Raw genomic sequence first — 13,434 nt, 5'->3', positions numbered from 1 at the left:
AGGAACAAGCCTGGGGCCGTTGGTGACGGCACCGCTGCTGCTCTCGCCGACAAAGTATACCACGAGCCCGGTGGTGGCGGCAACGCTAAGGATCTGGGGCCAGTGGAGACGGCACCGGGGTGCAATGGGAGCATCGGTGTGGTCCCCGATCAGGGGTAACCACCGGTTTGTCCCGGGGAAGATGGACGGGGCGTTCCAGAGCTGGCATCGGGCGGGGATTGGAAGAATGGGGGACCTGTTCATCGACGGGACGTTTGCGAGCCTAGGGGCACTGGAGGAGAAGTTTGAGTTACCCCCGGGAAATGCCTTTAGATATATGCAGGTGAGGGCTTTTGTGAGGAGACGGGTGAGGGAATTCCCGTTGCTCCCGGCACAAGAAGTTCAAGATAGGGTGATCTCGGGTGTATGGGTCGGGGAGGGCAAGGTGTCGGAAATACACCAGGAGTTGAAAGAAGAGGGGGAAGCGCTGGTAGAAGAGTTGAAGGGTAAATGGGAGGAGGAGCTGGGGGAGGAGATCGAGGAAGGTCTGTGGGCTGATGCCCTAGGTAGGGCTAATTCCTCCATCTCGTGTGCCAGGCTCAGCCTGATACAATTTAAGGTGGTCCACAGAGCGCACTTGACGGGGGCGAGGTTGAGTAGGTTCTTTGGGGTAGAGGACAGATGTGGAAGGTGCTCAAAGGAGCCTGGCGAACCATGTCCATATGTTTTGGTCATGCCCGGCACTGGAGGGGTTGTGGAGAGGAGTGGCGGGAGCAATATCTCAGGTGGTGAAAGTCCGGGTCAAGCCAAGCTGGGGGCTAGCAATATTTGGAGTAGTGGACGAATCGGAAGTGCAGGAGGCGAAAGAGGCCGGCATTCTGGCCTTTGCGTCCCTAGTAGCCCGGCGAAGGATCTTGCTCATGTGGAAGGAGGCAAAGCCCCCCAGCCTGGAGGCCTGGATAAATGATATGGCTGGGTTCATAAAGTTGGAGAGGATTATGTTTGCCTTGAGAGGGTCTTCGCAGGGGTTCTACAGGCGGTGGCAACCGTTCCTAGACTATCTCGCGGAGCGTTAGAAGAGGAAGGTCGGTCAGCAGCAGCAGCAACCTTGCGGGGTGGGAGGTGGGGGGGGGGGGGGGGGTTGAGAGGACGTCCTGGGGTGGGGGGCGGGGGGGGGGGGAGACTGCCTGGGAGGGTGCATGAGCAAGAGATAACATGAAGGGTTGGGGAAACTGGCACGTACGGGTGAGGGCCAGTGTACAAAGCTGTGTAAATATATCATTTTGCCATGTATATATCTTGCTCTGCGCGATTTCTCGGTTTTTTTTGTTACGGGGGGGGTTATTGTTTGTAAGGGAGAAAAATTGTGTTAAAAAACTTTAATAAATATATATATTTTTTAAAACATTGCTGCCTCACGGCACCGAGATCCCATGTTCGATCCCGGCTCTGGGTCACTGTCCTTGTGTAGTTTGCAAATTCTCCATGTGTTTGCGTGGATTTCGCCCCCAACCCAAAAAGATGTGCTGGGTAGGTGGATTGGCCACGCTAAATTGCCCCTGAATTGGAAAAAAGAATTGGGCACTCTAAATTAAAAAAAATAAATAAAATCCATTGCCTCCCCTAGCGAGTCAAAATAAAACTCCTGTTTCTGATGCGTCACCGATAAGCGGGCAGGATACAAACTCCAAACTTCACTCTCCTGATTTTCACAATAACTTCATTGCAGTGTTAATGTAAGCCTACTTACATTACATTACATTGGGCAGCACGGTAGCATTGTGGATAGCACAATTGCTTCACAGCTCCAGGGTCCCAGGTTCGATTCCGGCTTGGGTCACTGTCTGTGCGGAGTCTGCACATGCTCCCCGTGTGTGCGTGGGTTTCCTCCGGGTGCTCCGGTTTCCTCCCACAGTCCAAAGATGTGCAGGTTAGGTGGATTGGCCATGATAAATTGCCCTTTGTGTCCAAAATTGCCCTTAGTGTTGGGTGGGCTTACTGGGTTATGGGGATAGGGTGGAGGTGTTGACCTTGGGTAGGGTGCTCTTTCCAAGAGCCGGTGCAGTCTCGATGGGCCGAATGGCCCCCTTCTGCACTGTAATTCTATGTTATGTTATGTTACTTGTGTCATTAATAAAGATTATTATTATGAGGGTAGTCTTTATCCGTTTGGACCCGGCTCACCTCTTCGCCAACTCCGCACCCAGGTCTTGATAGACCTGCAGCTCACTCACTTTCCAGGTGCACCTCCTAGTCTGTCTCACCCATTTCAAAATCTTGAATCCAAGAAATTATGCAGCCACACCACTGTCGCCCTTGACAGCTCGCCCACCTGCAGCCTTCTCCTCAGCGCCCGGTGGGTCTGATCCACCTCGAGGAGCTGCTCAAAGGCCCCCGCTCCCATCAACTGTTCCAGCATCCTCGCCACATGCTTTGTGGCCACCGCTCCCTCGATGCCCTCGGGCATCCCGACAATCCTCAGGTTCTATCTACTGGATCAATTCTACAAATTCTCCAATTTCTATCAGCCTCTTCTGGCTGTTCAAGACCATCCCCAACTCCGTCTCCAAAGAGTCCATCCGCTCCTCATGGTCCTCCACTGTCTCTTCCACCTTCTGAAAAGCCTGGCCCTGAGCCTCCAATCTCTGCTCCACTCTCAGTCGCTGCTCTGAGCGGCTCCACCACCTTAGCCAGGTCTTCCAAGGCCTCCTTCCTTTACTGCTGGAATTTTCCATTCAAAAATTCCACCAGTTGCTCTGTCAACCACTGGGCAGGCTGCACTGCCCCCTTGCCCGCCGCCATCTTAATCCCCCCCCCCCCCCCCATACGGGTGGAAAAGGACCAACACAATCCACCTTGAGCAGGTACCACCAAATGTACGACCACTCACTCCATTGCCGCCACCGGAAGTTCAGCAGCCCATTTGACATACCTCCCATTTGTTGTTTTTATTAACCAACTTAAATCTTCAATGGAAATAGTAAAACATGAGATGTAAAACAGGCTTCCAATTCGCTATCACTCATTTTACATTATTGCACAAAGTTAAAATGACCACTATATGTTTAATAACTCAGTAGTGTGGTAATAGTAGTAGGAGGACCAAAGGCATGGAAATTAAGTGAAAATGAAGTGAAGAAGAATAGTGGTGTTTCCTTTCCGGAATCCTAGTCACTCTTTATCCCTCGAGCAACATCACTAAAACAGTGTGCGGGGATACAACTGCACATTTGTAAGGCTATGAATGCTTTTTTTCTTCCTTGTAATACAGGTGATGCAGCATCCAACAGAAGGTGGCCAGGTCCTCGCTCTGCTCAGTAACCTCAAGCAAGCTGCAGTCCAAGTGGCTGAAATCTGGATCTTTGCACTATCCAGCCAGCCAATTGACCATGAGGATAGTTCAATGCAACGTAGTCCAAAGATAAAATCGACAGGTGAGGTTATGTCACAAGTCATATATATAATATATATTTTTAGTAAAGATGATTTTTAACAACCTACATCGCAATGATTAGTACTGATGTCAATTAAGTTGGTATTCAGGTAAATTAACAATGAATGCTGTCCTAATTTAAAAGATTACACTGAGTTTAGCGTTTTGACATTCATGCACTCCAAAGAGAATTACGTAAGCTGTGCTACGGGATTCTTGTGGGAATTCCCTTAAATCCCACCATTCTAATTATGCCCAGTGCTACCGCATCAGTGAGCTGCCTCCAACCACCAGTGCCTCTCCCCAATATTGTGCAGCTCGAAATGCTTCCAGACGCATCTCCGATTCAGTAGGCAGTTTCTATGATTGTGTTGCCACTGGGCATTTGCTCACATTTCAGTTTTTCATACCCACCAGTTTCCTTCACTCAAATTGAGTGGCAACATTACCATTGCAAGGGATGGAGGTGGTCAAATTGTTTAGTCTGCTGGTGTCGAAAAAATAAAGCTCACTGCAGCACTGATTGGCATAAAGCTTTGCCATGCCTCCTTGTCCTTCGCCTCCAACAAGGAGCACGTGTAACCCATGGATTTCTTTGTCACTTAAAATTAGGATTGACCATTCTTTTGCATCCGCTGAATTCCTATTTCCCTTTACCATGCCAAACCTCCCATGAGCTTCCCTCTAGCCCTGCCCCTAGTGCATTTCATTTTCTAATTCCTGTCCTATTTTGCCTCTGAACTCACCTTGTTCATTTGAGCTTCCTCATGCTATCTGACTTAAATTCACTCAAACAAAGCTGTTGTCCACCCAACTTTGAAGCTGGCTCCATGGTAGCTGCCATTGTAAATAATCCCTCCCGCCCATCACCCTTTTAAATCTACTATCATAGCCCCACGCAAAATAGAGTACACAGCAGCTCACTGCCCTTGGAAGCTACCATCCAATCTCTAACCACCGTTTCCCCCGAAAGTTCCTTAAATGCTGTGACCTCCCAGGACCATCCTTGTTGTTGTGCAGTATTTGAACCTCTCCAATCCGGTTTCTTATCCAACCACAGAACTGAAATGGTTCCAATCAAAATCACAAATCATCTCCTCATTCTTCTCTACTTCTTTACAGGGTCAACCTAACCTTCCTCCTCCACTGCTGCTCCCCTGCTGCCCAGTTCAGTGGAACTGCCCTTGCCTCCCTCACCAGCCATGCTATTTGTACCATGCACAATTTGAATTTGGTTTAAACCACAGATAATCCACAAAGAGCTTAACTTACTAGGCAGTCCTGTTTCTCACATCATGAGTTCTGTTGTGTATACATGAGCCACAAATTTACAATTTATAGCATCTTTGTTATTTCACAGATAATTACTCGGAAGAAGAATATGAAAGTTTTTCTTCTGAGCAGGAAGCAAGTGATGATGCAGTCCAAGGGCAAGTACGTAACACTGCAAATGTACACAAATGTTTCTCCTTGGGCCCAAAGGGTAGGTATTGATTTGGGGTGCAACAGGATAGGTGCCTTTGAGGGGCATGACCGAACAGAAACTGGGTATGGGCCCGGCAAGGTTTACTGGTCAAGGGCGTGATAGAATTAATGTAGAGCAAGGGTAGTGACACAGCTTTGGAATAGCAAGTGTGAGAGGTAGCATGCAAGAGCTAGTTTTGCTCATTTAACGACAGGTTACTGGCATGAGGGTAGGAATTGCATTGTAACGAGACGGACTATGGGCCTAACAGAAAGATGGGATCATAGTCAGTCACCTGTCAGAATTTGGTTGTGCGTGTAATATCCAATGTTTCCTTTTTGGCTGAGAGAGAAACATAACGCTCTGCTACTGTTCTTCGTGTCATGCGACACAAGGCCTTTTAATATTCATGACACAGATCAGAAATTACTAGACTACACTGTCAGTTCAACACCAGTAATAATTTTGGAATCTATGGTAGGCAGTGTTGGAACTGATAGCTTGTTCAGTGTTGTGCCATTTTTGTGCCGAAGTGTGACGACTAGGGGCTTTTCACAGTAACTTCATTTGAAGCCTACTTGTGACAATAAGCGATTTTCATTTCATTTAATTTCATTTGTATTCCTGCACTGTGAAGGAATGTTCTCACAAGTTCTCAAAGAAAAGATGAGGCATCAGTTTCAATCTTTTTTAAAAAATTTGCTCCATATATAAAGCAAACAACACGCAGTTCTCTTAATTGAGCACTCCTCTAATAGGTTTCAAGGTTGAAGGGAAAATTGTGTTTGTAATAAACTTTTGAAAGTAGTGGAAGAGGTGATGAGCAGCATCGGAGCTGATAAACTGGAAAGCAGGAGGGTTGAGGAGCTCAACAGGATAGAAAGAAGCTTGAAGAAGAGCAGAGCTCGGAACGCAGAGTAAAATGGTTCCAGAGGAGTGGAGAGAGCATGGAGGGACACATGGCTCAAAAAGATCATAAAGGAATATCGATGAGAGGGGGGGCTGGAGAACTTAATGGCTGCCTGCTGAGTGTTTCTCTTCCCCCCCCCCCCCCAAGAATCCACCTCCATCCACAAATTAAGTCACCCCAAAATACTTACCCAGTGTAGACACAGAATGAGCCAAATTTTGAGATGGAAGAGAGATGAATCGAAAATGCATCAGAATGACAGAAATTAAGAAGGGAGAAACCACAGACCCTCCCCACAGGGAGGGGCCGCGCAAACACCAGATTCAGGTATGGCAAAGTCTGAGCTGAGCATTATTGTGATTGAGCGAACAAAATTCAGAAAACAAGTAAATTACAATTCAATCTCAGAACTGGAACAAACTGTCAGCCGTTTGGGAAAGATGGTGACGGAATCTGAGAACAGAATTAGTATGGCTGAGGATCGCACTTATTTACTCCCGGAGAAGGGCAGTCAAGAGGACAGATGTGAGCATCTCAAATCTCATCAGATGGACCAACCTGCGAAGTTATGGGGTGCCAGAAAACTCAGAAGGCGGAAACATTATCTAGTGGGGCCAAAGCTTCCCGGTCGATTTTCCATTACAACTAGAGCGGGCTCACAGATTACTTCAACAAAAGCCATCGGATGCTAATGCACCCCTGAGATCGTTTGTGATGAAATATCTCAGCTTCTGGACAAAATATTATGTTCTCCCAAGGCTTTGGGTGCAAAAATCCTCCAATTCCAATGAAAGGGAGTCATGCTAGATCAGGACTGTGCAGTAGAAAAGGCGCAAGTATGTGGATATGAAGAAGCAGCTTAGGGAGAAGATCATAAGATTCCAAACACCTTACCTGGCGATGCTGAGAGTCCATCTTTTTTTTTTCAAATTTAGAGTGCCCAATTCATCCCAATTCATTTTTTCCAATTAAGGGGCAATTTAGCGTGGCCAATCCACCTAGTCTGTACATCTTTGGGTTGTGGGGGTGAAACCTACACAGACACGGGAGAATGTGCAAACTCCACACGGACAGTGACCCAGAGCCGTGATCGAACCTTGGACCTCAGCGCCGTGAGGCAACAGGGCTAACCCACTGCGCCACCGTGCTGCCCCTGAGAGTCCATCTTGAGGAGAGAAGCAAGACCTTTTTATTGTCATGGGAGGCTGCAGAGGACTGAAACACCCTGGGCATCACTACGAGCTTCTTGAGGGCAAGCTGCTGGAAATAAACAACTGTGATTCCCTGCTTATCTGCCAGATGGTTTGTGGTGTCGAGGATCTGCTTCCGAAACATGATGAAGGAGGGCGGAGTTAAAGCAGTGGTGAGATGTGTCTCGGATATCAGTGGGAATGAAAAGAAACTGTTCAAATTGTAGACTCTTTAACTTGTACCTTGCCCACTGACTGGGTTAGCTAACTAAAACTTAATTGCGGCCATCTTGTTAACTGTAACTCAGGTAATCTGGTGTAACGTTAGTTAGCTGAAGTGACAATATTCTTTGTGGACGTTACTTTACAAGTGGTGGGGATTTTTTTTATTTTATGTATACACTTTGTTTTGTTCATTCAGAAATATTCGTAAAGATTTTAGACAGTTCTTGTAACGGGTGGGGACGGTTGGGCAAGGAGAGGTGAGCGGTCTTAGCTGACCTTAGCCAAGTGGACGGCTGTGCTTCGCTCAGTTGCCCTATCACCAATGTAGGTGGTGGCCCGAATACCAGAAGATCTGCTCTTGAGATGTCTTATGCATAATTACATATTTAACGAGTTGGACAGTGAGATGCTAAGCCTTACTTTTGTGTGTTTAAACAATTTTGGTTTTTGGCCTAGCTCACCTGGGTCAAATTGTGCAGTTGAGCTTTTTGTGGACATAGTTTATACCCCACAGAATTCTCAGGGGAGCAATGTTAAAGCTACTGTACAGATAGCACTTTTATCTATTTTATTTCTCTGGGCAGATCTTTGGCAAACCAGGTATTAAGACCATAAGACCATAAGACATAGGAGCGGAAGTAAGGCCGTTCGGCCCATCGAGTCCACTCCACCATTCAATCATGGCTGATTTCAACTCCATTTACCCTCTTGAGAAATCAAGAATTTATCAACTTCTGTCTTAAAGACACTCAACGTCCTGGCCTCCACCGCCCTCTGTGGCCATGAATTCCACAGACCCACACTCTCTGGCTGAAGAAATGTCTCCTCATCTCTGTTCTAAAGTGACTCCCTTTTATTCTAAGGCTGTGCCCCCGGGTCCCAGTCTCCCCTGCTAATGGAAACAACTTCCCTACATCCACCCTATCTAAGCCATTCATTATCTTGTAAGTTTCTATTAGATCTCCCCTCAACCTCCTAAACTCCAATGAATATAATCCCAGGATCCTCAGACGTTCATCGTATGTTAGGCCTAACATTCCTGGGATCATCCGTGTGAATCTCCGCTGGACCCGCTCCAGTGCCAGTATGTCCTTCCTGAGGTGTGGGGCCCAAAATTGCTCACAGTATTCTAAATGGGGCCTAACTAATGCTTTATAAAGCTTCAGAAGTACATCCCTGCTTTTATATTCCAAGCCTCTTGAGATGAATGACAACATTGCATTTGCTTTCTTAATTACGGACTCAACCTGCAAGTTTACCTTTAGAGAATCCTGGACTAGGACTCCCAAGTCCCTTTGCACGTCAGCATTATGAATTTTGTCACCGTTTAGAAAATAGTCCATGCCTCTATTTTTTCCAAAGTGCAAGACCTCGCACTTGCCCACGTTGAATTTCATCAGCCATTTCTTGGACCACTCTCCTAAACTGTCTAAATCTTTCTGCAGCCTCCCCACCTCCTCCATACTACCTGCCCCTCCACCTATCTTTGTATCATCGGCAAACGTAGCCAGAATGCCCCCAGTCCCGTCATCTAGATCGTTAATATATAAAGAGAACAGCTGTGGCCCCAACACTGAACCCTGCGGGACACCACTCGTCACCGGTTGCCATTCTGAAAAAGAACCTTTTATCCCAACTCTCTGCCTTCTGCCTGACAGCCAATCGTCAATCCATGTTAGTACCTTGCCTCGAATACCATGGGCCCTTATTTTACTCAGCAGTCTCCCGTGAGGCACCTTATCAAAGGCCTTTTGGAAGTCAAGATAGATAACATCCATTGGCTCTCCTTGGTCTAACCTATTTGTTATCTCTTCAAAGAACTCTAACAGGTTTGTCAGGCACGACCTCCCCTTACTAAATCCATGCTGACTTGTCCTAATCTGACCCTGCACTTCCAAGAATTTCGAAATCTCATCCTTAACAATGGATTCTAGAATCTTGCCAACAACCGAGGTTAAGCTAATTGGCCTATAATTTTCCATATTTTTCCTTGTTCCCTTCTTGAACAGGGGGGTTACAACAGCGATTTTCCAATCCTCTGGGACTTTCCCTGACTCCAGTGACTTTTGAAAGATCACAACTAACGCCTCCACTATTTCTTCAGCTACCTCCTTTAGAACTCTAGGATGTAGTCCATCTGGGCCCGGAGATTTATCAATTTTTAGACCTCTTAGTTTCTCTAGCACTTTCTCCTTTGTGATGGCTACCATATTCAACTCTGCACCCTGACTCTCTTGAATTGTTGGGATATTACTCATGTCTTCTACTGTGAAGACTGACGCAAAGTACTTATTTAGTTCCTCAGCTATTTCCTTGTCTCCCATCACAAAATTACCAGCGTCATTTTGGAGCGGCCCAATGTCAACTTTTGCCTCCCGTTTGTTTTTAATGTATTTAAAGAAACTTTTACGATCATTCCTAATGTTACTGGCTAGCCTACCTTCATATTTGATCCTCTCTTTCCTTATTTCTCTCTTTGTTATCCTCTGTTTGTTTTTGTATTCTTTTCCTCTCGTGCATCAGGGTGAAAAAGGAGTGTAGCAGTCTTATTTCACAGATCAGTGAATTTCTGTATCCACTCACAGCATAAGGACAATGAAGGAAGGTTCATATTGCTTAACAGAGCAATGGATGGGTCCAAGATATCATTGATAAGTATATGCCTGAGCAAGAATGATCCACAATTTATTAAGAAAACCTTCAACTTTATCTTTGATAAAGTACAGGATTGCCCTTACTGGGCAGGGATTTTAAACTGTTTTGTATCCCAAATGGCAGACATGCTCTCAGCATCATCAAACCCCTGCTCCAAAGATGAGCCTGTCATTGAGAAGTCATGTTACAGAAGCTGGGCTAGTGGACACATGGTGGCACCAGTACCTGAATGGCAGAGACTTTACATTTTACACAATTTTCCTGTTTTATTGTTCTTACTGCTGCATTAACTATTTCTTTACAACTAAGTCAGAGGCCCATGGAAATAATTGACACTGACATCCTACCAATTCCTCTGTCCGACCATGGACCTATAGCTGTGTCTTGGGATCTGAGACAAAAATCGACCTCCGAGTTGGCATCGAAATGCATCTTTCTTAAATGTTAAAGCATTTGTTGAATTTGTGAGAAAAGAGTTACAACACTATCTAGACCTTAATGCAGCACTGAATACCTCAACCCTGACCTTATAGGACTGCGCAAAGATATATTTAAGAGGTTGTATCATCTTATTTGCCTGTGTTGGTATTTCAATTAAGAAAACAGCAAACATGGAATTTTGTTCCAAAACTTAACTCACAGACACCTCATCACTTTTGACCAAACCAGAGCAGATTTCTTCCACTTTTGTGGACTTCTACAGGATTACAAAGATTCTGATGCCTGTAGGGATAGGGGAAAGTTAACAACTTTCTTCAAAGCGTCACCATGATGAGATTTTCAGAAAATAGCGCTAAGGAATTGGACAAGTCTGTCACTGGTTTGGAAATTGATGAGGCAATAGGTGCACTTAAAAATAATTAAAAAGCTGGTCCCAATGGCTACACAAGTCCTTCAATGGCATACTTACATACACTGTAAGAGGCGGCTTGATTGAAACATATAAAATTTTGAGGGGTCTTGACTGGGTGGGTGTGGAGAGGATGTTTCCTCTTGTGGGAGAATGTAGAACCAGGAGTCCGTGTTTAAAAATAAGGGGTCACTCATTTAAAACTGAGATGAGGTGACATTTTTTCTGAAGGTTGAGTGTCTTTGGCGATCTTCTGGAAAGGTAGTGGAACTAGAGTCTTTGAATACTTTTAAGGCAGAGATGGATAGATTCATGGTGAGCAAGGGAGTGATAGGTTATCAGGGTAGGTGGGACGCAGTTTGGAGGTTACTGGCAGATCAGCCATGATATTAAATGGTGGAACAGTCTCAAGGAGCTGAATGGCCTACTGCTCCTTGATCATCTGTCTGCATTCTTATGTGTTGTATCTGTCCAAGTAGCACTTGAGGCTCCTGCTCAGTGTGAAACTAGAACATTTGTTCTGTTCCTAATACTGATATCCCTAACTTTAAACATGGAGCCATAGAAACTTATAGCAGAGAAGGAGGCCATTCACCCCATCATACCTGAAATAATTATTTAAAAGAGAGATCAAATTATTTGTAATCCCACGTTCTTTCCCTATATCTCTGTAGTGAATACAGAATTAATCATAGAATGAAACTGAGTATAATCAAACCCAAATGTGATTATATAGGAAGAATTTCACTATCAGGGTAGAGTTTTACAGCATATTTGAAATGCTTGTCATCAATGTGCGAGTACAAGCCTGAGTGAATTGCATTTTTTCAAAATAAATTTTAGAGTATCCAATTGTTTTTCTTTCCAATTAAGGGGCAATTTAGTGTGGCCAATCCACCTACCCTGTGCATCTTTTGGGTTGTGACGGTGAGCCCAGGCAGGCACAGGGAGAATGTGCAAACTCCACACAGACAGTGACCCGGGGCCGGGATCAAACCTGGGACCTCGGCGCTGTGAGGCAGCAGTGCTAACCACTGCAGCACCATGCCGCCCTTGAGTGGGTTGTCTTTTGTTGTCCGGGCTGGTGGTGTTGCTATTCAAGACACATATTTCTTCAGCATATTTATTAGGAAGCACAACCTAATTTTCCCCTTTCAGAAACAAAAGGTAGTTATATTATTTTCACTTTTCCCAGGACATGGACGATGATGACTATGATATGGGCAAGCCAAAAAAGCAAAGGAGGACAATCGTAAGAACAACCTCAATCACGAGGGTTAGTGAAGTTCATTTCTTCTTGATAGTTTTAGACCATGAAATGGATTGTGCAAACGCATTTTGATTGATACGTTTTTCTGTGTGGGTGCTTCTTGGTCATATGCGAATGCACAATCTTATGTTGAGTGTCAAGACAAAATCCATTCATGCTCCCTATTAAACACTACCAGATCCCAGATCAATGAGATTTGGGAATATTGGGGTCAACCATACCCCACATTGCCCTAGAAAATAATATCAATGGAGGTATAGCGTGTTACATACATGGTGCAACGTTCCCTAATATTGTACCAAAGTGATTTCTAATTTTCATATAAACGATCCTGTGGGCATTGAGTGAAATTACTAATCTGTTACTGTTCGGTGCCACATAGTGGGCATTTTATGCCAATTAAGGCCATCTTGATATTGAATGAAACACATTGATTTTCTATAGTCAATAACAAGCAGAGAATTTCAGACTTGAAGCTAACTGTAAAGCTAGTCCTAGAGCTGAAATAACAGGATGTTATTAGTTCACTATGTCTTTTTAAACTAGGTGGTTCCAGTTGGTAACATACACAATCAACATACAGAATTAATAGTTTAACAACTGTTTCCTTCCAGCAACAGAACTTCAAGCAGAAAGTAGTTGCATTATTGAGGAGGTTCAAAGTTTCGGATGAGGTATGTTGATTGGCTTTTTATATTTTTTAATGATGTGAAATTGCAGTGTATACGTACAATACAAAATAATCCTATTATGAGCCTCAACCAAAAGTACACTTCCACAGAACAGGTTTGTAAATTATTTTCTGGGTAGAGGGTTGAAAGGCAAGACCAGCCTATTCCCGTCATCATTTGATGTCTGCACATATTCTAGCAGATGTCACTTGTTCATGGGCGTTGGAGACGAGATTGATTCCCTCTATTTTCAATAGCCCATGGATGCTAAGACTATTCCCTAGGCCTTTTTGCAACCACCCTCGGGCTTAAATCAGCGGACTCGATATAGATTAGGAATGGAACTCTTACCTTTGTTCCTGAAGTTGTTGGCTGCTCACCAATCATCGTACTTTCTGGTAACTCTCCCAAATTATTCTTGTGCAAACCTGGACCATGATTGTTGGTGAAGTATCCTGCAGCAGCTGAGCCCAATCCTGCCCATACCCTCACTGAATGTGCATACCTGTTCCTTCCTCAGGGGTTTCTGCAAAGTGATCAGGAACCAGAAGATTAAATGCAAGAGATTTCAGAGAATTTCTGCCTAACTCTAGTTGATTATTTTTCTCCTTAACCTAAAGGTGCTGAGTCCAGGGATAATGCCCTAGTGTCACACTAGTTGACAACCCAACCCAGCATAAAGCAGTGATCAAAGTTGGAACATTCATGGCATATAGGAATTAGTTACTCCATGAATAAACTCACTGTATCATCAGAGGAGCTTTGGCAATTGTCTCATTAGGTTTG

General features: G+C 44.8%; 1 protein-coding gene across 2 annotated transcripts in view; it reads left to right on the top strand.

Annotated features, from left to right (window-relative positions):
• The window catches only part of pacs2 (phosphofurin acidic cluster sorting protein 2), a 376,820-nt gene that overhangs the window by 237,348 nt on the left and 126,038 nt on the right, over nucleotides 1-13,434 (top strand). For both annotated transcript variants that reach the window (XM_072486155.1, XM_072486154.1), the window contains exons 5-8: nucleotides 3,251-3,413; nucleotides 4,773-4,846; nucleotides 11,903-11,983; nucleotides 12,592-12,651. In XM_072486155.1, coding sequence (XP_072342256.1) covers nucleotides 3,251-3,413; nucleotides 4,773-4,846; nucleotides 11,903-11,983; nucleotides 12,592-12,651 — 378 coding nt within the window. The remainder of the gene's footprint in view (nucleotides 1-3,250; nucleotides 3,414-4,772; nucleotides 4,847-11,902; nucleotides 11,984-12,591; nucleotides 12,652-13,434) is intronic.

Source organism: Scyliorhinus torazame, chromosome 2 (assembly GCF_047496885.1).
Source record: "Scyliorhinus torazame isolate Kashiwa2021f chromosome 2, sScyTor2.1, whole genome shotgun sequence".
Classification (NCBI taxonomy): Eukaryota; Metazoa; Chordata; class Chondrichthyes; order Carcharhiniformes; family Scyliorhinidae; genus Scyliorhinus; species Scyliorhinus torazame.
The sequence above is the reverse complement of the archived record's forward strand: the minus strand, read 5'-3'. Positions and strand labels throughout refer to the sequence as shown.